Source organism: Aythya fuligula, chromosome 1, assembly GCF_009819795.1.
Source record: "Aythya fuligula isolate bAytFul2 chromosome 1, bAytFul2.pri, whole genome shotgun sequence".
Taxonomy (NCBI): Eukaryota; Metazoa; Chordata; class Aves; order Anseriformes; family Anatidae; genus Aythya; species Aythya fuligula.
Genome location: NC_045559.1, coordinates 188,228,348 through 188,252,841, shown reverse-complemented (window position 1 = coordinate 188,252,841; position 24,494 = coordinate 188,228,348). Strand labels below are relative to the sequence as shown.

At 40.0% G+C, this 24,494-nt stretch overlaps 1 protein-coding gene across 1 annotated transcript in view; it reads right to left on the bottom strand.

Moving 5' to 3' along the window:
• Nucleotides 1-24,494, bottom strand: part of XPO4 (exportin 4) — a 72,287-nt gene that overhangs the window by 22,064 nt on the left and 25,729 nt on the right. Inside the window, exons 4-9 of the mRNA XM_032184095.1 lie at nt 24,168-24,306; nt 12,149-12,265; nt 11,268-11,421; nt 3,211-3,323; nt 653-810; nt 201-375 (exon numbers count right to left, since the gene is read on the bottom strand). Of these exons, the coding sequence (XP_032039986.1) occupies nt 201-375; nt 653-810; nt 3,211-3,323; nt 11,268-11,421; nt 12,149-12,265; nt 24,168-24,306 (856 nt within the window). The remainder of the gene's footprint in view (nt 1-200; nt 376-652; nt 811-3,210; nt 3,324-11,267; nt 11,422-12,148; nt 12,266-24,167; nt 24,307-24,494) is intronic.

The window sequence follows — 24,494 nt, the reverse complement described above, 5'->3', positions numbered from 1 at the left end:
AAGTTCAAAAGATGAAGTCTGCAATTGTTGCACATAAAAAAATAAAACCTTTTCAGATGTGATTTCAGAAATATCTAGAACAAAAGCACCAGGTTTCACAACAGTTATTGACAAAAACAGCCAGATTCGTATATCACTTATGCTTATTACAAAGAGAGGGAAGCAAAAAGAATACCCACTTTTTAAGAATGAATACTTACCACTTCTTCCAAGGCAGCACTTCTTCCAAAAGAACAAGTGAGATGTGCGAGGCAGTTAACAAATGAAGAGAAAAGTTCATTTGGAATGGCAGTTAAAATATTTCGAGGAAATACGGTTATCAGGTTGCTGATAATACTGGAAATTCCCACTGCTTCAGAGTCTTCTATTTCAATTCTATAGATAGAAATAGGAGTTAGCTTTCTGCCATCAAGAAAAGTGTTAAAAGCCAATTGATTTTCTAGATACATTTTCAATCAATAAATCTATCTCGTGTTAGTTTAAGAAGAACCTACTTTAAGATGCATTTTTTTTTAAAGTGTCAATAATCCAAGAGTAAACACAGATTATACCCAGAAATAAGCAAGTCATACCAGTTCTTCACACACACACACTGCACTCCAAACTAAAGATTAAAAGATGCCATCTAAATTTAGAGAGCAGGCATACATACCCATTGATAGTATTCAGTAATCCCTCAATGAAGTGTGCCAGGTAATCAACTTGTGAACCTTCGTCAGGAAAGACTGACCCATGCAAAGACGCCAGCTGTGCCAGACACTGTAATGAATCTTGGGCCATATCTGTATCTTCTCTGATTTTTCGATGCACCTTTCAGGAAGCGAGATAGTTAATAATACGCGGAAAATAGGATGTTCTTACAACAGTCACATGGCTCTCAATCCAAAAGAGCACACACCAAAAAAAGCTTACTATAACTTCTATTCAGTCTGAAATGCGAGGGTTTCTACGACTCCCTCAACCCTGGCAAATGTCACGATCATGACTCGGTTCACAAAATCGCGAGCCTGAAGTTAACTCGCTGATACTACCATTTAGTTAAGTCTTACATTTTGAAAATTGAACTGTGTACCGAATGTTATGTCTTAAAGAGAGAAACAGATGCCAGCCAGTCAGACATACTGCTCCTTCTAAAAACAGCAATAATGACAGTCATCTCTATTATGCTAACTATGCCTAGGCTACGGAGTCTTGCTAAAGTTAGTCAACAAGTTCAATCAAGATTATAGAGATGCTTCTTTAGCAGAGGTAAACACTGAAGACACACACAAAAATGAATGCATCACTTCCTTGGCAACACCCTTACATTATACAGGGCCAAGTCATCTTCTTGCATTTCTGTGTTACATCACTACTTCTGCTGCTAAGACCTTCTAGATTCAAACCTGCTAATATTTCCAGGAGACATTTTCTCACAATTCACACTACAATTATCAACTACGGGTTTTAAGAATATTCTTACGCTCACGCCTTCTGTTTTTTTTCATGTAAATTTTACTGAAAAATACAGGGTAGCTTTTTCCTTCACATGCAATTTACCTAAATTATATCATAAAAGTACAGTTAAGACACACTGACCACTTCCTTGTGGCATTTTATCTTCAGCTTCACCTAACTCATAACCAGTTGGATTAGCTGCATGGTTAACCTCTGAAAGATTAAACGGCCAGGAGAAGCAAGCCCTGAAACAGAAATACCCCTTCTAATACGCATTCCACACTCGGCTGAGATTTCAAGTGAAGGCTTCCTCTTTAACATGGCAGTCTTGCCAACTTTTGCAAGGTTATTAAAATTTCTTAGATCAGTTATATGAATATGAACGACCACCATTCACTTACATTACTTCAAATAGCAAGCTAATACCACCAGCCTCAACCATTGCGAATCAGGAATCTAAAACCAAAACTGACAGCAGACTGCCCTGGCTAGCCTTCATTCAAAAATAATCAAATATAGGCCTGCTTTGGTTGCCATTAAATAAAATGCAAATGTATTACAACAATTGTGCATGTTACTGAAAACAATATCCTCATCACAAATAAGTAGTCTTAATAAGCAGCCGAAGAAAGAGATTTAATGCAGACAACTTCATACTTTTAAACGAGGAAGGGTTAATGTGTAAGCCAAAAAGTTATTTGCATGTGGAGGTTCACAGCTGACAGTAGCAACTGTCTGGATAGTCTAGACAGCTGTTCAGATTGTGTGTAGCTGCTAAGAGGTCTGCCAGTGATTTTTTCACCTTTTCAAAACTGCTGGAACAGATAAACTTTCAGTTAAAAAAACAATAACTTGTAAAAAAAATCCCACAAAGTATAGACATGTATCCAAACACATATCAGGCAATTCTCAAGCAGCCCTGGAGATTTCCATTTGCTTTATCTGAAAACAACTTTCTCCCAGCTTTGAGCACATTATTTCTTTGTTTTGCAAAAATGAAATAGCGAGAGAACGATGAATTCTGAGGTCCCAGGAGATTTAAGATAACAAAATATCACAGTAAACTAATTTATAAACCAATAATGCTACTGCTGCAGCATTTCCTTGCCGAACAAAGACTACCAACCTTCCTCCCAAGAGTGGTGGAAAGTAACATTCATTTTATACAGTTTTAATATCAGACCTCTTTTTTAAATCATGGGAAGTGAATATTACATTCCCCTTTCCCCACTCTCTCTCTTCCCCATCACTCCTAACTTCATCTAGCTCAATTTAACTTGCTTTGATTCACTTTGTGCTGCGGAAAGAGATGCAAAATTTTGTATGCTGGAACTGGCTAGAAAATGGCAATTACATTGCTTATTTTCAGCTGTTCTGTCGAGCAAATGCTCTAAGATCAGCAAAAAAAAAATAAAATACTGTTCATTTGAGAGTTGTTACACCTTATCTGAAAGGCATAGTCTAACCACTGCTCCCAATGCTTGGTTTCATTTGATGAATACATGTTCAAAAGCACTAAACAGAGCAAAGCTTAGATCACCATACCCTTTTTTCCTTAGTTAATTGTTACCAATTTAAGGCAATTTACAGGCAAAACACATATCTGTTAACCTCAGAAAAACACAATACTTTGTTTGCTTTGACAAACCAGTTGAAGTTAACTGAATCAGTCCTACCTGATGCAAAAGGAAGGATCCGAGAGTAAAGTTTTAAAACAGGAAGGAGCTGCTTTCCCTGTGGTCTGGACTATGAAAGTTGAAGAATGAAACTTACTGTAAAGAAAAGCTCCATAACTCTGCTGTCCAGGAGGGTCTCACGCCAGGATTCTGTTGGCTTTAGCATCACATTTTGTGAGGATTCAAACATAGCTATATAATGTCTGCCCAGTTATCTGGTGTCAAGGTCAACAATAACATTCCTACTTGGCTTTAAAAAAATCCTAGATACAACAGGATCCATTCAGAAAGAATGTAATGGAAACAAACTTTAAGCCTCTTCACATACACAGCATAATTCATGCATGAGGCCAAGGAATAAAAGGTATTAAGTATTGAAAAAAAGAATGCTCCAGGAATGTTAGATAACAGTTTGATCATAATTATGAGACATACCATAGTGATACGATCACTTTGATAACCAGGGTGTCTAATGTGACACAGCGAGAAGGGAAAAAAGCAACCGCAATTAACAGGTGTTAAAATTTATGCAAAATGGGAAATCATTTTCTAAAAAATTTTCCTGGCAGCTTTTAAAAAGGCCTGAGGATAGCTAAAGATAGCCCATTGAAATCTATATCCTATTTTTCTAAATAGCCAAATATGCCTCACAGAATGCAGATATGTTAGCCCCGCATTAATCGACATTTTTTATCATGCTGTGAAGAACAAAAGCGCAAGGCACCACAAGGCATTGTCATATTAAACATATGCTTGTAAAAAACCCACAATAAAAAGAGCCCACACTAAAACCACGACTTCACTGCACTCCTTTCAGTTATTACCGTGTCTTTTGGCATCATTATTTTTTATGAAATTCTGCCAGCGCAGAAAAATAACAAATACATGAAAAAAAATCAATTAAACAAGCATGTTGCATTCTTTGTCAGTCTGATCACACAGTGCAGCGTTTATCACAGATTTTTGAAAGTGCTTCCTAGTGTGACACCCCTCAATCCAAATAGCAGTAAAATTGCTTTAACACACAAGTTATGTTTTAGTTTCTCTTTTTAAAACCTTTCACCGCCCCCTCTGAATGCTTTGTAACCCAGCCATCAGAATAAGCAACAGCAGGCTCAACTGCATATAATCTACTCATTGGTAAATGACAAAATTAATACTGTTCATTAAGTTATCAGGTATTATAAAAAAAAGTTTTAAAAAATAATGTATACTTCTGAGTAAAAATAAATTTTACAATAGTACTGTTCAGGAAAGCAGATCCCTTGAAAGCTGATGGGATTTGTTTGAGACCAATGTATAAAGCAAACATCTATTTTCATATGAAAGATTGTCGTGCAAGGCAGGAGACACAATTTTGGTTTATTTACACTTGCCCTCTGAGTTCTGCCAAACACAGAAAATCACAGTAACACTGTGCAGAACAGTCTCAAAAAAGCCACTTTTTTCCACGGCACAGCACCAAGTGGAAATTCACTGAGGGTACATGCCCAGGGCTGCATTCAGCACATTACAATGCACGAGAACAATCACGGATTTTCACACACGTTGAAGCAAAACCAGTTTCACAATTTTCAAAACTCTCAGTGTGCATTGAACACTACCAGATCTGCATTGTTTTAGACACTGAGAAAATAAAAATAATAATTAGAAAACAGATAATTCTCTATTTTACTTTCATTTGAAATAAAAATGTCATTTAGGTGATAGAAAACACTTCAGTTCTTCCAGATAAAAATAAAACATAGGCATGAAATTAACACACGCATCCTTTATCAGAGTAATATTACAAATTAAGACTAATGTAACCAGTGCTGGTGCATTAAGTTATGCTTTTTTCCTTCTCATTTATAATACTCTGGGAAAAAAATAATTAAATTGTTTATTTTCAAGAGGGTTCTTTGCCTTAACTCTCTTGTAAAAGACTGGCATCCTTATCAAAGAGAGACTACAGATATATTATCAGTCTCTGAAAATCAATTTGCTCTCCACTAGCTCAAATTTGCAGGGGGGACGAGCTACGTAACACATTTCACGTGGAATGGAAGAAGGGCCGCTCTGCTGTCACTATTTTAACGAGCCCCAGTATTTAGTGGCCCTATCCTGTTATTTTTAGTGCCGTTTCTCACGCTAACGGACTGATGACATATCTGACAGACTTGTAGGTAAAATATCCGTTAATTGAACAATACAAATTACGGCTGCAGCTATTACGGAGATTTTACAGCCATTTTCTGTCCCACACCAGGTGAATGCAGACGTTAACGTAAGCTGGGTGTGGAGATGCTCCCTGCCATGAAACATCTGATCTTCTGCCTTATTAGCAGCAGCCCAGTTGTGCCAAACCTGAAAAAATGGCACTAAATTACCTACTACAGGGGTGTGTGCAGGACAAATGCAGTCTTCATCATCAAAACACGCAACAGCATGAATGAAGCTCTACTGTAAAGTGTAAGAGTATAGCTAAGTGCCTTCATGTTTCGTAAAGCTCTGGTGATCCCTGATTAGTGCCTAGAGAGGAAGAGGAGAAAACACGGTTTAAGATGGATTTTCTTTTATCTTTGCCTACATTCATGTATGCAGCCGTTAGCTCTGCACTTGGTTTTGTTTAATGAACTGGAGAAATCAGAGTAATCTGTCTTAAAAAGATTAACTTCTCACTTTTAATGTATAATTTGGAAAAAAGTTCTCTGTGATTCTTGGAGGAAAATACTAAAAAAAAAGAAAAAAAGATGTGTAATTTTCTTCCCATTCTTTGCCTCTCTTCCAGGATGGATGAAGATAAATATAAAAATATTTCATATCTTAAGGCAGCCATAGAGGGATTGTAACACTTCAGGACTTAACACAAATTCTAGTTTTTGCAAATGGATCCCAAGGTTGTGTTTTGGGGTTTTATTTTTTTTTTTCCCCTCCATGAGAAGGGAGGCTTGCCCTGTCACAAAGAATGAAACAATGAATTTAAAAATCAAAGCTAAGGCTGCATCTACCAGACTCCCATCTGCAATTTTTTCTATAGCAGTGAAGAACTCAGAAATGGATGAAGAACTCCTGGAGTGATGAGGCCCAATTTTTTATTTTAGCTTTTTTGTTGTTGTTGTTAAGTTGTTTTAATCACTTTACCTTTGTTGTCTGGAATCTTTCTGGAGAGCTTTATATCAGTCTGAGACTTATACTTTACAAATAAAAATCCATTATTCAGGTAACGGCTTGGAAATCTGCCATCCAGTGTTACAACGCTAGCATACTGATTATATTTATATTTTTAAGACCTCCTCTGGCTTGCTAGTTAGTAAGCCAAGCACATGGGATGAGTCTAGGATCAACTCTAGAAGTGATGCAGAGGCTTGCTGCCCCCTATGGAGAACGGTTTCATAAATCTTTATACAACTCACACTCCTAGGAAACAGATCCAGCATTCGGGAGAAGAAAGGTAGGCTTAAACATTTAATTGTTAAAAACTACTTTATGTGGGAGACACCAGATTCAGGTTGTGTCTGCAAAGCTGCAGGCAGAGGAGGTGTAGGAAGACACCAACTAATCTTAAAGCCAGCCAACTCTGGAGCTGCCATGCCAGCACAAAGTCTCATGTTGACCACCCAAGTGGATTAATTCTGCAGCCCCTGCTAAAATTTGCTATCCCTACTAAAACTTGCGACCACAGCTCTCCAGCTAACAGTGAGCAAGCTGATCACTTCAAGCCTAACTTCTGCTTACACCACCTATGCAGAAGTGATGGCCATACAGATGCAGCCCAAGACTCACACCTTCCCACTGCCTGCCACCTAGGAAGCTGATAAATTTCTAAGCAGTAGGGATTCCAAAGTTAATTTTTTCTTAAAGAGGGAAAAAACTGACAAAAGTAAAAGGCAGCTCTCTCTTTTGCACTTTCTTCAACACAGCTGTTTTAGTTGCAATGAGTTCTTCCTCATAACCCAAACAACAGCCAGGACAGCACCTCATCCCTTCAGCTTTCAAATGAAGACTGTAGTAAATTCAGGATAACCCCAAGCTGTTAGCAAACAGAAGACCTAAGGAAAGCAGCCCTGCTGCTGAAGGAAACCCATGTTGTCTCTCCTCAGCACAGTTGTATCTGCAGTTGTGCAACAAATCACAGTCAGGACCTCACCCCACTAGAAAAAAGCTCTCAGCCAGGCTGTTCCCTGCTCAGTATCACGCTCCTGAGAGATGCTGGGTCAGGATGCTTTTTCAGCAGCGATGCCAACTCAAATCATTCCTCAAAACAAACCTGGTGTTGTTTTTTCTGAGTACTCTGTTTTTCATGCACTTCCATTATGCACAACAGATGCTACCAATCTGGGTTGGACCGACTTCAAATCCTGAAAGCTTGCAGAGCTGTATGGTTCGCAGGATCTCCCAGAGAGGTCTCTCATTCTGGCTTAAGATATTTTCACAAGAGATATGAAGAGCTTGTTCCTTTAAACGTATAGCTGAGGAACACCCATACTAAAACCAGAATTCTGATCAGATAAAAGCTTCAGTCAGTTCATGTCATTGCCACTGCACCATGAATTTTGACGGGATGGCAGCGATGCGTACTAGAGGAGTGCATCCCATCAGGGTTACGTATCCTGTATTTTAAATCCAATCCCTTATTCTACATTCACCTGAAAATTTGCCAGATTGCCTCCTAGCAAGAAGAGGCACTAAATCCAAAACAAAAACTACAGCTAAAGTTCCTGTTCAGTCGTGTACTATTAGCACGCTCTACAAAAAGATGTGAAAAAAAAAAGGTACCTTTATGAATAAAATAAGGGATAAATAGTTCTATAATGGCTCCTAATGACAGATAAGGAACACCTTTCTGTAGATGGGAGATAGCAGGACAAAGGCCTGATTAAGAACTTCTGCATTTGTGGGCATTCATCCAAAGTCTATTGGAATGCAGCTGCCAAGAACAGATAAATCCCAAAGTCAAGAAGTGATGAGAAACACCTCTGGAGGTAAAAGAATGTGATTACGTCCTGACTCCGTAGGACAGATTATACATTCATGTCAAAGTGCGTTAGGGTCCAGCAATGCTGAACTCCTTAACTGGGGTCTTTGGACACTCCTCACGTACTAGGAGTGGGATCCTTGATGGTGCTCTTATAAAAGAGAGGGCTGCATCGCTTAGCACCCATCATCTGCTTGCACTCTCTTAACTATTCAAAACACTCACTGAAGAAAAGATTCAGTTTAAAACCAGTTCCATCCAAGTAACCAATATCTAACTGTGCTGTGACAGCACTGAAAAAGGAAACCCTACAGAAGCCAACATGCCACAACTGACTGCCGCACGTTCTTAGTGCAAAATAGGAATTCTATGCTATTGTCATTTCCAACAGTACTGCCAAAAATCCCAAAGCATCTGCAAACATCAGGTGAGCTAATGCCTAGAGGTAACAGATGAAAACAACAATAGGCGATTGCCTGCGGGTTAGAAAATGAAATGGAAGAAACTGCACGTGACTGAGAGGGAGCCTCCTAGGTCATCGTGCCTTACTGCTGCAGTAAGGCACTCAATAATTACTGAGCTCCAGCTTAAGAGCAGGTTGGTGTCAGCCTCTCCTCCTTCACTGCTCAACAAGGTGGCTACTCCAGAATGCACCTTTTATGCCAGATCTTCTTGCTGGTAATAAACAATTTATATTTACTATAGCTCTTCTAATTGCCAGCAGCACTGCCTAAGGCTGCATTTAACAATGCAACACATGCCAAATTTACCTGTAACAGCACTTCTCACTTCTTGAGAAGTCATATTTTGATGTAATTCTTGCAATTTAGTGATATAAATGCTGTGCCTCAGTGAAAAATCACTACTTCACTGAAAAGCACATATTTATGCTGCTTTTTTTTTTTTTTTTGCAGGGGGCAGAGGGCACAAAATACCAGAATCTGCTAAAGATTACGTACAGATACTGCAGATAACTGCTATGCTACAAGGAAGACTGAGAATAAATTATCTTGTTGGGAATATCAGCTAAAGGAAAATATATATATATATACACATATGTGGATACTATGGATCATTTTACTCCGTGCTTTAGGTATTAAATTTATGCCCATTGCTTTGGCATGTGTACTGGCAAGATTTGGAAAGAGGACACCAACTGATCAATTGGCATTCTTATGTTCTTGTGTAATGTGCTACCTATGTAGAAATTGCTGCCAAGTTAAGCTTCACTGTCCAGGAACTAACAATCAACAGCTACATCAACACGTGGCTGTCACCACGGTAGCTGTCACCTAACAGCTACTGAACCTTAGTTAAGACCCACTCTTCTCCGAAGTGATTAAAGCCATTCCAAGTTCTGTGAAAACAGGTTGCTAAATAGAGGAGGGAGAGCACAACCAGTGTCATAGTTCTTACAGCAAAATGAAATGCCCAACGGCAGAAAACAAGAAGATGATATAATGGAGAGCCTGAGTTATAAAAAGATCTGAAACAGAAGCACAGAAGAGCACTCGTGGTGGTTCAAACTAAAGGTCTGTCTACACCAGAAGCAGTCTCCAGAAGTGGCCAGAATTTAACAGCAGTAGTATCTCAAGTAGGCCAAGTAGCAGAAAACTCTGTTAATCTCAAGTAGTGATATGCCTTGCTTAGCCATTACAATTAACACTTATTTATGAATATCACTTCTAATTATATACAGGTGTAAACAAAAGCTGCAACTCTCAAGGCCTGAATAAATTCCTACCAACATGTTGCTTGCACTTAACTAGCCCCACCACTGCAAACCTTCAGGTTAGGATAAAGTGCTCATGAAAAAGCTAGTTTTCACTTTCAAACTGTAATACCATCAGTATTTGTGATGGTGTACATCACAGGTTTGCATTAGGCAAGACTAAAAATCAGAGGAAATGACCTCCACCCACCACTACACAACACAAAGGCATTTCCCTTCTATTTACTGTGACTGCTTTAAAAAGTGTTCACACATCATTTGAATTCTCACAAAGCCCAAATTCTCTTCTGAAAACTTTTATAAGATGCAATAATTTGATTCCAACCTCAGTCTTGTAAGCACATGCACTGAATTCCTCTCTGGCCCCTTGCCAAACCACTTCAGTGATTAACAGGCGTGAAATATTTACTTTTCATCCACAGCACTTTCCAAAAAGACACTATCTGGCATTCTACTTTAGAGCTGTGAACCAAAGAACATCCACTTTCACTTCTGCTGCTCCTTACATACTGAACAGATTCAAAGACAACAGAAACACACACATGCTGCCTTCTGATTGTCAAACTCAAATAAAATCCTATACAAAGGATTTGAAGGCGACACCAAGATTCCTGCAGTATGTGTAACAGTATATTCTTACAGTTTTAAGAAAAAATCTTATAAAGCAGCTTAACAGATTGGCTCTTAGTAAGTTTGCCGAGTATCTTAGAGATGGTGTAGCTATTAAAAGAGTCGTCATAATGCTGTACCCTCTGTTTCTACCATATTCTTCTGGCACATTTTTCAGGCCAAACATTTTTCACCTCTCTTCTTCCCTCCCTCACCAAGACTCACTCTCTCTTTCTGATTCTTCATTATATTCCCATTTCTTCCTCTGCTTACCATCTCCACATTTCCCTGGACATTCATAACCAGCACACACCACAAAAATAAGAAAAGGGAAGCAACAGTACCAGTATATTGGAAAAAAAAATAAAAAAAGAGATTCCATTTCTTCTCTTTTACTGGGGGAATCCTTTGAGCATGCACATTGTGAAATGACAGGGCATTCACCTACCTGCTTCTCTTCTCTGAGAGCAAAAAGAAAGATCAGATCTCTGCATAAAAACTGAACAGAGCTTACTTAGATCCCTTCACCATTTGGTTCTGCACTGAAGTAGTTTGTTACACTTTACCCGGCCCTTGCAACAACCACATACATGCCAGAAGGATCATCAGCTCCAAACTGGAAGCTGCTCTGCTGAACTAATTTGGCCTTTTATATAAAATACTTCAATGAAAAGTAACAGCAGCTTCTTTATATAAGCACCTCTTAAGCAAATGCAGGAGTAAAAAAAAAATTTTAAACACAGACTAAATATAAGACTTTAATTTCCATTTTTCTCTCCTCACAAAGACTTTACTTATCACCCATCAGAAGTGATCCAAGTCAGCTGAAATAAAAGGCCTGATATTGAAAGGATATAATTTGGAGGAAGGAAGTTCCAGCTTAAGACCTGATTGGCTAGTGCAAGATAACGCTGAAACACTGAAGACATCTGAGCATTGAGGTTTTCACGTCTGCTGAATTCCTGAAGTACCTCTACTGTGAGCATGAAGATCTGCCGTAGATCATCCTCCTATAGTCAGGACAAACACAACACATTAGTAGAGCCTCTCAGTCATTTTTGTGTTCACCCAAGTTTTCATTAAAAAGCAGAAAATATTCCAAAGTTGACAGTAAGAATCCCCATCTCATTTGCCAAAACTAATGCAATGTGTTGGTAAATAAAAATATTTATATAAGTTTAGTCATTAAAGGAAAAACTTAACAATATATTTTTAACAACTGGTGGAGGAGGGGGGTGGTCTTTGGCATGAAAAAAAGTTGGTAAGTTGTTCCACAACAGTCAGAGTTTAAAGCAATGCCTTCACAAAAACATTTCTGCCTGGCCAAACAATACATCTGAGACAACCAGACTACACCATCTGCAATAATATTTTTAAATACATAGCTCTCCTTGGCTTTAAACCAAAGCTATATTTAAGACTATCATTGTTCCACAGAGTATTCGTTTTGTTTGCAATTGGTAGCCAAGGAATTAAAGAGTCCAACCGTGTAAAGATCTGTAGCTCTACATTCATCAAATGGGCAAAGAGATGGCACTTTTTTGATACAAGTATTTAAAAATTACATTATCAATTTCCCTAAGGTAGCCAATATCTGCATTTATATATATTAGTCCAATTAAATGCTGTCAAGCATACACTGTACCTGAAGGCACCTAGTGCAAGAAAGTACTTCTGCTTCTTAATATATAGATTTTAGAAACACAGGTAGCATATATTGATACAGAAGTAGTTTACCTGAAATATACGTTTACAGTTACCGTGGAACTCCATGCTTAGTCCAATGTTGCTGGTTTTACTTGAACTTGAGAATTCGCTCAACAACGCCGTTAAAATGGAACAGGCCAAAGTTTGCTACAAAAAAAAAGAAAGGGGAATAATATAACTAAAAGATGTCCAACAACGTAACACCACCTACATTGTCCTTAAGTTACTTTATTTGCATATTTCTGAGGCTATTCTTTCAGTTTCTTCTGACACAAATTAGAACAACTCAAGCTTTCAGGATTACAAATGCTTGGGTGAGCCATCTCTGGAATCATCCAAGCTCCACCCTTACACAAGAAATTAAAGTATGTGAGCAGCATAAGTAACTAACACCTGTACAATCATCTCTACAACATGGAAACAAACACTGCAATCCATTTGCCAGCCTGATAATTTTCTCTCCCCATGCACATGGTTTTACAGGTATTAGGATCAGGGAAGATACAGTTTATACTTTTTTCTACCCATCTAACAGCTCAGATCACTCTGAAGTTTATTTTGGCATTTCTTTGCATTTGCTACACTTACCTCGTTGGTATCTGATCATGATTAAATGTACACCACAGAAAGTGATAAAAGCTATTCAAAAACAGCACCTGCAATGCACCCTCTTTTCCCTCTCCCTCATCAAAAAAGGGGAGGAATATGCAGAAAGCTCTGATGCTTAAAAGCTTTTAGATACTCTCCTCCAAAGCACAAGATCCACAAGCCTCAGAAAGAACCTTTAAAGCTACTCTTTTGGAATGGTGTCCCTGAAGCAATATAAAAATGGGTGAGGAAAAAACAAAAACAAACAAAAAAAACATTAATTTTAGAGAAACATATACACGAAGATTGAAGGTTTAAGTATCATCTTCATTCTCAACATTTAAGGTAATGTAAATCAAATGCTTACGAAAAAGACAATTTAAAAGCCAACTTTTCTTTATGAAACACTTTTCCAGCCATAGTTGCTATTTTTGAAATAAAAAAAGCTTTTTTTTTTTTTCCTGATGCCAAAGTCCAGTGACCATCATCACCAGTTTTAATAAATTCCTGTAACTGATTATTAAACACAAAAGAAACTGAATGCTGTATAATGGGGATGTAAAAAGTACTTCAGAAGCGTAACATATACTAATGTAATAAACACAATAGAGACTATACACCAATGAAATTAAAACACTTTTTGTTAGACAGACTCTTAACAAAAAACTTGCAGATCACTGGCTATACTCCTAGACCGTTCGGAGCCAAGGTGCCAGGGATGGACAGAGGGATAGGAATTGTTAAAGGGTCATGCATGCCAGCAAGTGTCCAGGGGTTAAACAGAAATATGCACACTACCTCTGAACACCCGAAAGATTAAAGTGGAGATGATACTATTTATGCAAGCTCATACAACAGCTGAGAGCAGTGCCATCCACCCACCAACTGCAACATCTTTGTTCAGAAATGCCTCTGAAGTCAGTACCTTGACCCCCCAGACAACTAGTTATCTTAGCTAGTATACACTAAATTAACATTCTTACTTGCTAAATAAGTCCCAGACAGATCAAACATAGCAGCTTCCTGATAACATATGGGTGTTCTTTTCTACTACACAATCAAGCTGTACAGCAGGCCAGCATATTGCTGATCAGTTGCTAAATCTAAATTTTCCCATTTTAAGGAAATAAGTATTTATTTTGAGTAGGCTATTTCAAGTAGGCTGTTTCTCATCCAGTCTCTCATGATAAAAGCAACAGTTTGCCAGTGAGAAGCATCACACTTTTGCTTCACCAGAAATGCAATTTTGTCAGTTCTATACAAGATTCAGAGTACTCCTGACTAGCTCAAACATTTCAGTATTTTATTTCCAAATTTCTGGGTAAGCTATTTCTGCAATGAATTATTTAAATTTGCAAGAAGCCCAAAGTTGAGCTGATATAAGAAATTAGGCTGACACTGAGTTTCAAGTCCAACATTAAGAGTTCCATATGAAGAGAATTAATGTGACAAAAACAAACAAAAAAAAAACCCACACAACCCATCTCCTGCACCCCCCTCAAAAAAAAAAAAAAAAAAAGAGAAAAGCAATGAATCACAGAATCACAGAATTTCTAGGTTGGAAGAGACCTCAAGATCATCGAGTCCAACCTCTGACCTAACGCTAACAGTCCCCACTAAACCATATCCCTAAGCTCTACATCTAAACGTCTTTTGAAGACTTCCAGGGATGGTGACTCCACCACTTCCCTGGGCAGCGTGTTCCAATGCCCAACAACCCTTTCGGTAAAAGTTAAGCTCTAGAACAATGCTTCAGATAAGAATACATGTTTTTAAAGGAATAATGTAGAAGTTTCCAGAGAACACTGCCTGTTTCCATTCTCTGCCAGGAGATGCAGACATCTCACACAGCTCTCTAAATAATACAGACTTGAATTTATACTTGAATTGCAAACGCACTGATACATCACTGCCTCTCAGAGCTGAAAATTAAGAGCACCAGTAGCTGTAATCACAGATCCGCAGAGTTTGAAGCTCCACGATTACCACATGGTATCAGTGGTTGTGCTGCTAAAACTGCTTCGCCAGGAGACCTCCTCAGCACGCTGCCATTTGGAGCAGCACGGGACAAGCAGGGCAGTGATGCAAACCAGCCATCCCTGGCGGCTGGTTGCCAATTACTAGAAAAATAAATGGGTTAGAACAACAGATAAGGAGCAAATGGAAAAATTATTTGTTCCCAGTGTGACTAGAAATATTTGGTATCAGTTGAAACTGACATCTTCTTTTGCTTTCTCTACTTTGTTTATACAATATATAACCACAAAGCCCTTCTGTTCAAATAGTAAACACATTAAAGCATGAACAAATTGCATTCTGGATGCAAGTTTCTCCTGATTTCAAGGAGAAATTTAAAAGGAAAGATAAATTTTAGTATTCATGATGAAGAAAGCTCCTCAAGGATGTAAAGAGCAGTGGCTCCTTAAGCTAAAAAAAAAACAAACAAACAAACAAAAAACAAACAAACAAACAAAAAAAATCTGTTTCTGAGGGAACCTGCTTCGAGCCCGATGCAAAAGCTGGAGATGTGACCACTGATCTCAGCAACAGGTATTTCAGGTAGGTCTGACCTCGGTAACTGCTCTGAGCATGGAGGGAGGAAAAGCAGCATGTTACTGGAGATCTACACACTTTATTCCTTCCAGCACCCTTGCTCACAGCAAACACCAGGACACACTGCAGCCCTCCATCCTCCCTCGCTCCCCGAAACTTTTCCCTCCTGCTGCGTTCCCAGCACCCCACCATCTCCTGCCCTGTGGTATTTTGATTCCTGGTGTGCAAGCCCTACCTGTTCCCTCCTCATCCTGGAGCTGTGGGCTCCAGGGGCACGTGTGTGCCCTTGTGTCGCTACCTGCCCCTGCCCCTTTCACCTGTGAGGAGCTGTAAGCGTGTCGGGGTACCCAGGTCACCAGAGCAGCAGCAGGAGGCCAGAGGAAAGTTTGTGGCCTAAAATTTAAAATCTACCTCAACAACAGGCAGAGGAGGTTGCCAGACACTGGCTTTCTAGAAGGAAGAAAGTTTACACAGATTACAGGCAAGAGCAGAGGGACTGAAATTACTCTTTGCGAAGAAGAGTAATTTCACTATAGGTTAGCAACTAAAATTTTGAAATATATTTTTCAAATTTACACATATTTGGTACAAAGAATCTCAACACAAATTGCTGTGGTATTAGAAGAAAGATTCCAAAAACCTGAAAAGCGACACAAATTCATAGAAACACAGTTGTGCTCTGTGAAATGAAATCGCTTCCTTTAACGAAACGAAACTGAATACACTTGACACATGCGAAGTATTAAATTTTTTAAAGGTTTTCTGCCATGCCACTGAAGAGATGAACAATCCAATTTAATAATACCATACAGTAATAAGTAGAAAATGCACGTGATGCCGGGCATCATATTAAAAGTCAGCCCCGAGTGTCTATTGCCCAGTAATGCCATTAACTTCATACCAGTAAGAGTACACCTCTGAACGTGGCTTGCCTCACTTGCTAGCGATTTCACTAGTTCTGCCACCAGTACATGCCCAAACAATAACCCCATCTAACAAAATAAAATACCTCTCTTGTCAAGAGCGGACTGCCTCTGAGAATAGCTTGGCACTCTCCCCAGTTAGCTTTATTACCAGGAATAAACTTTATGAAAGATCGCTATACATAAAATAGACTCTCAGCTGCTCAAACAGAAGATCAATGGGACTTGTGATAAGAGATTAACTTGGCAATCAGACACCCAACCCAGTAGTGACATCGTTTTAGTGGGTTTCTTTTTAAATAAAACACAGACACTACGGGAGGGCCACGCACCCTTTTAACAGCAAACATTTATTCATAGTTCATAAAACTCAGATGCATTAGGAAAATGCAACTTGTTCCTGCAAATGGAATGTCCCCTATAACAAAAGCTGAAGCCATAATGTTTGAAGGGATTTCACACTTGTGCCTGGACTGCCCATGGAATAAGTGAACTGCTTCATTTGCGGGTAGTTAGGTTACAAAGCATCTGAAAGGAAGAAGAGTTCAAACGCGGCTTAGGAAAAAATGGACATGTGGTACACCAGCTCCAAGGCAGAAAAGCCAACAGACAAAGCAGAAAACGACACCCCCAAAAATGTTTCCCCTGTTCGGAAATCCAGGCTGTCAAGAGGCTTGATTTGATCACTCATTTCTCTACAAAAAATGAACTACGAGCAACTGTCCCACATTCCCACGTACTATGCAATGCCATTTGTATCTACAGAAAAAAGGAGCAAATATATTTAAAATACTAAAGATCTCACATGTGCAGAGCAAGTAAGATCTACCCTGTTACATTAAATCATTGCCAGCCTGAATGTGTACTTAAAGGACTTTGTCTCAATTCTTATAACATGAACTGTTACTGAAACCAAAGGGAAACACCAATGAGCATTTAATAACATCCCTAAATCAGCTAGTTTTAATTTGTGTGAAAGCAGGAAGAGCAGGACAGTAGATCTGCTCAGAGGCAGAATTTGCGGTGCTGTTTGTAGGTGATAATTCTGTGGCGAGACTGCATCGAATGCAGTTTTACCAAAGAAATTGTTTAAAGCAAGGCTTCCTTTATAAAGGAGGTAACAGGCTTCTTCCCTAACTTTCCTGAATGAGGAAAATGTTGCCTAACATTTTCAGGGAATGTAAACCCCCAAAACATAAGCTACATCTCCAAATGCAAAAGTAACAGTTAACAGGATGGTGACAAGACCAAAACACCATTATGTGCACAGAGTAACTGGGGGTCGCTCCAGCTTTTCAACCTGTAATAAATAGGATTGCAATGGAGGAAATTAAAAACAAAACAAAAAAAAAAAAAAAAATAGGAGCTGAAGAAGAGCTGAAGCTGTAGCTCCCAAACAAAGAACAAACCAATGGAATATATTCTGAATATAGGCAAGCACCAGAAGAACCCACTGGACTTCATCTATTTTATCCTTCCCAAATGAGCCAACTGGTGGAAAAAGAAGCTGTGGAGCAGGGACAGGACGATAGGAATAGGACCCACAGCTGCAGATTTGTGCTGTCAGCAGTCACAAACTGGCTGAGCACCCCTTTCCTCCCCACTCCTTCTCCACCACGACAGATGAGCGGCGCTGGGCTGACGCGCCGTGCCTACAGCAGGGCTTCTGCTTCTTGGGGGAAAGCAGACCAACCATGCAAGGCAACCACCCAGGACTGAGCTGGGAAAGAGGAAACCAATTCCCCTGCAAATCACTGGGGGCCACAGGAAGATGATCTTGTGGCATGTGAAATATGTGCACTTTAGCCAAAGAGAGAAGGAAAGTAACAACCTCTAACGATTGCTGAAGAGGTTGATCCAGGCTGAGTTTGCTCAAGCTTGGGGTGCAAAACTTCCCTTTCTGTTTCTCTCTGATTTGAAACAGAAACTGGGAGGTGGGAAAAAAGTAACCTTGTAAAAAAAAAAGTGAAGGTCTGAAAGCTATTTATCTGGAGGCAACATATCCTTCCTCCAGGTTCTTGTCTGAAAAGCACCAGCTGGATCTCCTCTCCTACAGTAGTTGCATGAACAAATCCAAGATCCTCAATTAAATTCAAAATATCAAGTAGTAAGACTTAACCATGCGGCTTGCCATGGGTATTACCCAGCATTAGAATTAGAGGATGATGTATATTTAGTTTTGGCAGGTCATGCTCCTGGCAAGTGCTCTTTGGCAGGCAGGAGTCCGTTCTCTCTCTGCTTTTCCCAGTACTCATTCCTGGCCACAGCCCCCTGGGCCTGCCATACTGTCAAGGTGTGCCAAGTGACCTGTGCTACGTGGCTGTGCTCCAGAGATCTGCTTTTTAAAAATAATTAAAAAAGTAAAAAGAAAAGGGGCTAGGAGGGAGAAACCTGGTTGTTTTTACGTTCAGTAATAAACTGTCTGCCTATGTATGTATTTAGAAAGGCAATGCCCCCGAGAGGGAATAAAGACCAAGCAGACAGGGTCAATAAACTTCTGAAAGAGGCTCTTCTCCCGAAGCCTGCTTATTTGCATGTCACCACAGTACTACAAGAAATAAATATACAGTTCTAACACATGGGAAGGTATTGTTTCTTCCTTACCTAATCTACATCCAAGGGTCTCCTTGCACATCTCATGAGATGGCCAAATTGAGGAAATGGAGCCTTGGAAAACATTCCTAGAACAGGGAGCACACAGCTCTCCTCTGGATCGTGGCTCCTCACTTTCCAACCCTGTCTTTGAAACCGTAGCTCTGTTGTAAATGATAATACTGGGAGCTGTGAATTTGCAATATTAAAGTTATTAAGCAACTAAACTGGAGTACTGTATTTTTTCTCTGACAAAATAGGCTTTCTTTCAAAATAGAAATCTGAAAGCTTTAAAAAGCACTCTGGTTAATACAAGTATTGAAAAATACTTGTATTTTAAAGCTCTTTTGCAGTTTTAACCTTGTACTTGGAGTAGTTTTTGGATCCCTAGAATTCCCCAAACAATTTTTAACACCTGAGCTTAGGCCTTTATAGGCCACATGTGAAAATGAAGGAAACAGCTTAAATATCCTCATTCACCATCTGTTTTTTAAACTCAGTATGTTTTAAGGGCAGTAAGGTGCACAGGAAAAGGTAGTCATTTTTTTTGGACCAGAATATATAGCTGAGGGTAGAGACAAGGCGTGTGTGTGAGGGGGAAATAACATAAAAGGTTTTGTCAAAATTCTCAAAATGTAGAAGTCGAGAGAGCCTCTCCAGCTCTTACCCTACCACATTAGACAGCAACAGCTAGACAGGGATCCAGGAGTAAAATTCCCCTTAAAGAACAGAAATAAGTCCCATAAATGCTAAACAAGCATAACTAGTCATCTAGTCAGCCATTATTATTGACCGATTAGTTGCACAGAACCATAGAAAGGTTTGGGTTGGAAAGGACCTTAAAGCCCACCCAGTTCCAACCCCCTGCCATGGGCAGGGACACCTCCCACCACACCAGGTTGCCCAAAGCCCCATCCAGCCTGGCCTTGAGCACCTCCAGGGATGGGGCATCCACAGCTTCCCTGGGCAGCCTGTGCCAGGGCCTCACCACCCCCTTAGTTAAGAATTTCTTCCTTGTATCTAATCTAAACCTAGCCTTTTTTTAGGTTCAAACTGTTACTCCTTGTCCTATCACTCCACTCCCTGACAAGAGGTCACAGAATCACAGAATAATTAAGATTGGAAAAGACCTCCAAAATCATCTGGTCCAAACATCCCCCCACCACCAATATCACCCACTAAAATCATGCCCAACCTTTCCTCTAAATCTTCTCTGTAGTCCCCCCTTCATGTACTGGAAGGCCACAGTAAGGTCCCCCCAGAGCCTTCTCTTCTTTAGGCTGAGTAACTCCAACTTCCTGAGCCTTGAAGGGATAGCCATATATTTCAATGAAGATAAATGCCCAGAGTTCTGTTTATTCACATTTCCCACTGTTCACATGAGATCCACATCACATTCCCAAGCAGTTTTAGGTAACCTGGAACATCTCAATCTCTTCTCTAGCCCAACTGTGAACATCAGTAAACAGACTAACATATTGGTAAATTTTAAGACAGAAGGAACTGTTAGGATTGCAGAGTTCTTCCCGCAAGCCTTGACAATTTTTCATATACAGACAAAATAAGGGTTCAGGTATGGAGCTGTATAGTAGGATACATCCTACTGTATGCTTTCTAGATCCAAAAAACACTGCTTCTGAGGCTTCCCAGTCCTGTGTCAGGTCTGCAGCAGTTGGACCTTGTCTGCATCCGCCTACCCATGTTCTGGAAGAATCCACATCCTAGTGCAGACAAAGTCCATCTGATTGTGTCTGCATGCAGAGCGGTTCCTGCTCCTGGGAACTGGTTACCTTAGCTGCCAGGACTCCTGTCCTTCTGGCAGGAACGAAGAACAAACTAAATCAATCCTTCAGCTACGCAAAAGCACAATACTCTAACACAAACAGAAAAGGCCAAGAAACTGAAGGTATTTATAGTTGAGAAGAACTTGGCCCACACAGTTCGTCAAAAGCAGTGACAGAAAACACGTATTTAGCATTTCCAGATTGGCTCGTGACACTGTGCCTACTGCCAGAAACTCTGTCCCCTGGGATGAAGACTTTGAAAGGAGATGCTGAAACTGCTATTGGAGGGAGCTTACAGCCTGTCCTTGAGCAGGGTTGCTTGTATGGATGCTCTAGGAACAGCCAAGAAAGAACAAAAATAGCAACTCCAAAGCTAATCCTCCTCTCCCCAGAGGTTTACTACCAGAAGTTGTTTATAAATTAGCAGGCAGACAGATCCTCTGTACTCTGCTTTCCCTGCTCAGACAGGGGTCTCTTCCATAGGACCCATAAAGGTCTGTACTGCGGAGAACCAGCAGCAGGAGCCAATGCTCCGGGCCCAAACCCTGGCTCTAACCACACATCCTTCCTATCCCTGTAGTATTGCCTCTCCTTAACACCCTGGTATTTCCTTGACAAGGACACAGTGTTCCACTATTAACAGATTACTCGATACTAAAGCCAGCTTTTTAATCTCCTGCCCACTTTCTCCCTCTCATCGCTGTTCCTCTCCTTCTGTTCCTTCTGATCTCTTTCAGTTTTTCATTCTCAGCAGTCTTGCTCACACATCAGTTTGCGACATTATTCGACATGCCTTCAAGTTCCATCCTGAAAACACATCATTTTAAAGATATTTTTAACCAGTGCTTGAGAAGCAAAAGGACCCAAACACAGATGAGAGTAGAATCTGCATTCACTGCTGTCTTTACACCTACATTCAGGACTTGACCCTGTCAACATCTTACTGAAAAGCCCCCAGACGTTATGGAACTAGTACAGGTGTCTGGCAGGAACTGGACAGATGTTTGCAGGGTGTGGAAAAGATTAAGGACCTACTTCATGCTCCTAAAATAAAGAAGGAGCAGGCAGCTCCACAGCCCACACAGATGAGAAAACAGGCAGGAAGAAAGCAAGAGACCACTTTGCTTTTTTAAAAAGGACCCTCCCAATTCCCAACCTCTATGGAAGTTAAGTAACTACATCTTCAGCTTAAGCCAGCCCTTTCCTGCACATTTAGTCCCAGGTTCTTTACGTTCCTTTACTGAATAGAACAAGAAGTGTTTTCTTTTCCCTGCTGCAGTGACAAAACACAACCTTTTTTTCAACATTTTCCCATCCAGCCTTTCCTTGCTCCACAATAAGCCTGATTTAGCTGTAGGATCACCTGTAGAAAGCCACTGTCAATGGCTAAGAGCCACACCTGAAAGCTTTAAACCCTTCCAAACACAAAGTGACCTGCTGCTGACCCCACGTTATTTCTGCAGCTGCTGGACTGAACCTCGGATGGGAAGACACAAATGGGTGGGCAGTAGATCAGAGGAAAGTGGGGAGCAGAAGTCTGGGAAGGCTGCAGAAATGGACAAGGAGGCCAGAGAGAGAACTGGGAGTCACAAAGGTGCGACGGACTCCAGAAACTTGAGAGTATAACGCTGGAGGCAAAAGCGCACAGCACATCACAGCAAGGACATGACTAAAAGAGTTTAGCTGTAACAGGTCCTAGGCTAAACCACACAACATTATTACTGCTTCTTATTGTGTCTTAAACACGCCAAGTCTTGGGTCACCTGAAACTGTGCCAGCACTAGGAATTCTCTTGCAGCAGTCTTGTAAGACAAGACCATTTGTGAGAACAAATATTTATTACTACACAAAATACAGTATTTTACAACATAAAGCCCCCTGAAGTACATGGGAGCACAAGTTTACTACTAGCCTGTCAAAACTTACTGTGCTTTATGGAAAACATGTTCCAACAGCATCACGTGTCACTTTTTTCTAGTTGTATTAGCATACTGGAAGAGAAGATATTCTATAATCGAGACATTTTTAATATCCTTCCTAGGATATTAAAAGCACAAATACTTCGGAAAAACTATGGAGAAAGTATTGTTTGTGAAAAGGGTGGGTAAGGGGAAACTTGGTCTCTGCACGGTGGCAGCAAGTGGCGCTTGGAGAAGAGGAGAGTAAAATCCTGCCCCTTGGCCCAGCTGGAGCCCAACTGTGATGCGCTGAGCTCTGCAGCAAGCCTGGGGTGACGTGCTTCCAGCTGGCAGTCTCAGTGTGCCTGTACATTAATGCATGCACAGAATACAACTCCAGAAGCAGCTCTGTGCAAGAGTTAACTCAGAGATGACTTCTCTACGAACATCCGAAGTTTTGATTTACTCCCTACTCATATCTTTTGGAAAGGTCATATAAGCTACATTAGCACACACAGAGGCACGCAAAAAGCTTTTGAAATCCTCAGTTGTAACTCCATTTAAAAAATAAAACTACATTCCCTGGAAGAAAGCACGAACTAAGCACTGTTCTTCTAAACAAATACCCACTTCTATCCAAATTATACACAACCAAAAGGCTGAAGTGTTCTCATTAAGGTAAGTAACAGTGAAAGTCAGGTTTAAAAACGTAACTGAAATTTCCATACCCTGGAGGGGTATGGGCTGTGCTCAGAGGTGACGCACTATTTTTAGGAGCATGACATGAGCTGTATTACTTGTAGTACACTTTGATCAAATTTGTCAGAGTTAAACATTTGCTGTTCACATAGCATAGCTGCAGCTCTAAACACACAGGAGTCAGTTCCTTCGGGGCCTGACTTTTCTGAGAAAAGCTTCAGTTAAAGATTTCAGCACAGATCCTCATAATCTTTGATTTGCAATTGGTAGGAGAAAAATCACCTCTCTTTAATCTCTAGTTACATGCCTCTATTATGACCTATTCTAAACATATCTCCTGGCATAGCAAACGGAATTTCACTAAATGCACAGATAGATATTGGACACCTTGTTTCTACTTTGAGCTCAATGTGGAAGGTAACACTTACCCCAGTAGTATGACATTAAATCTAGAATAAGTTTTGTGTTTCCATTCCCTGTTTTCCTTCCTCACGCCCCTTTCTCTCCACCTACCCGCCTCCTGGTAGCCTATTGCGACAGCTGAGCAACAGGAGGGTGCAGCACTGCACAGATGGAAATGGGACAGTGCCACGAACCTGCCAGCTAATGGAAAATCCATTTCAGGTCAAGCTGTTAAAGAAACCCACTGAAACCAACAAGAAAAAAAAACCCTATCACATTAGTGGCAGGTAAAGTGGCTATTCAGAGAAGCCTATTCCCTAAAAAGTATGGTAGAGTGTCTACTAAAAGAACTACACATACTACTACTAGTCCCAAGACATTTTTATTCAGAAATCTCAGATTTAGTAAATAATTGCTTGAATAGCTATCAGCTAACTCTATTCAATTCTAATGGCTATCAAACAAATTGAATAGCCAGTACTAATTCTCATTTTTATATAAGTATAAAAAGTATAAGCAAAAGTAGATTTTATAATCACTGAGTACACAACTTTTATACTACTATAGATTGCTGAAGTTTTGAAGGGGGAGGAGAGGGACAGACACTTACCACAGTGGGGTTACCGCTGCTGATCAATTGGCTGACTTCATGAAAAATGCTTTTGCAGTCAATAGATTTGTCTAATGATCCCCGTTTCACTATCACCGCTACTGCTAATAGAATCTGCTCCCGAACGTACTTTTGAAGGCTGTAAACAACATTGCAAAAATAGGTTTGAAAACAGTTTTGGAAATCAATGCTCAAAGTTTTAAATGCATTTCTTTGTCAAACCTTGTGTGTGAACACATTAAGGCAAGCTGACAAGTCTGCACAAGTAAACTAAGTGTTAAGAAATTGGAAGAAAAATTACTGTTGTAATGGTTTTCCACCACTATC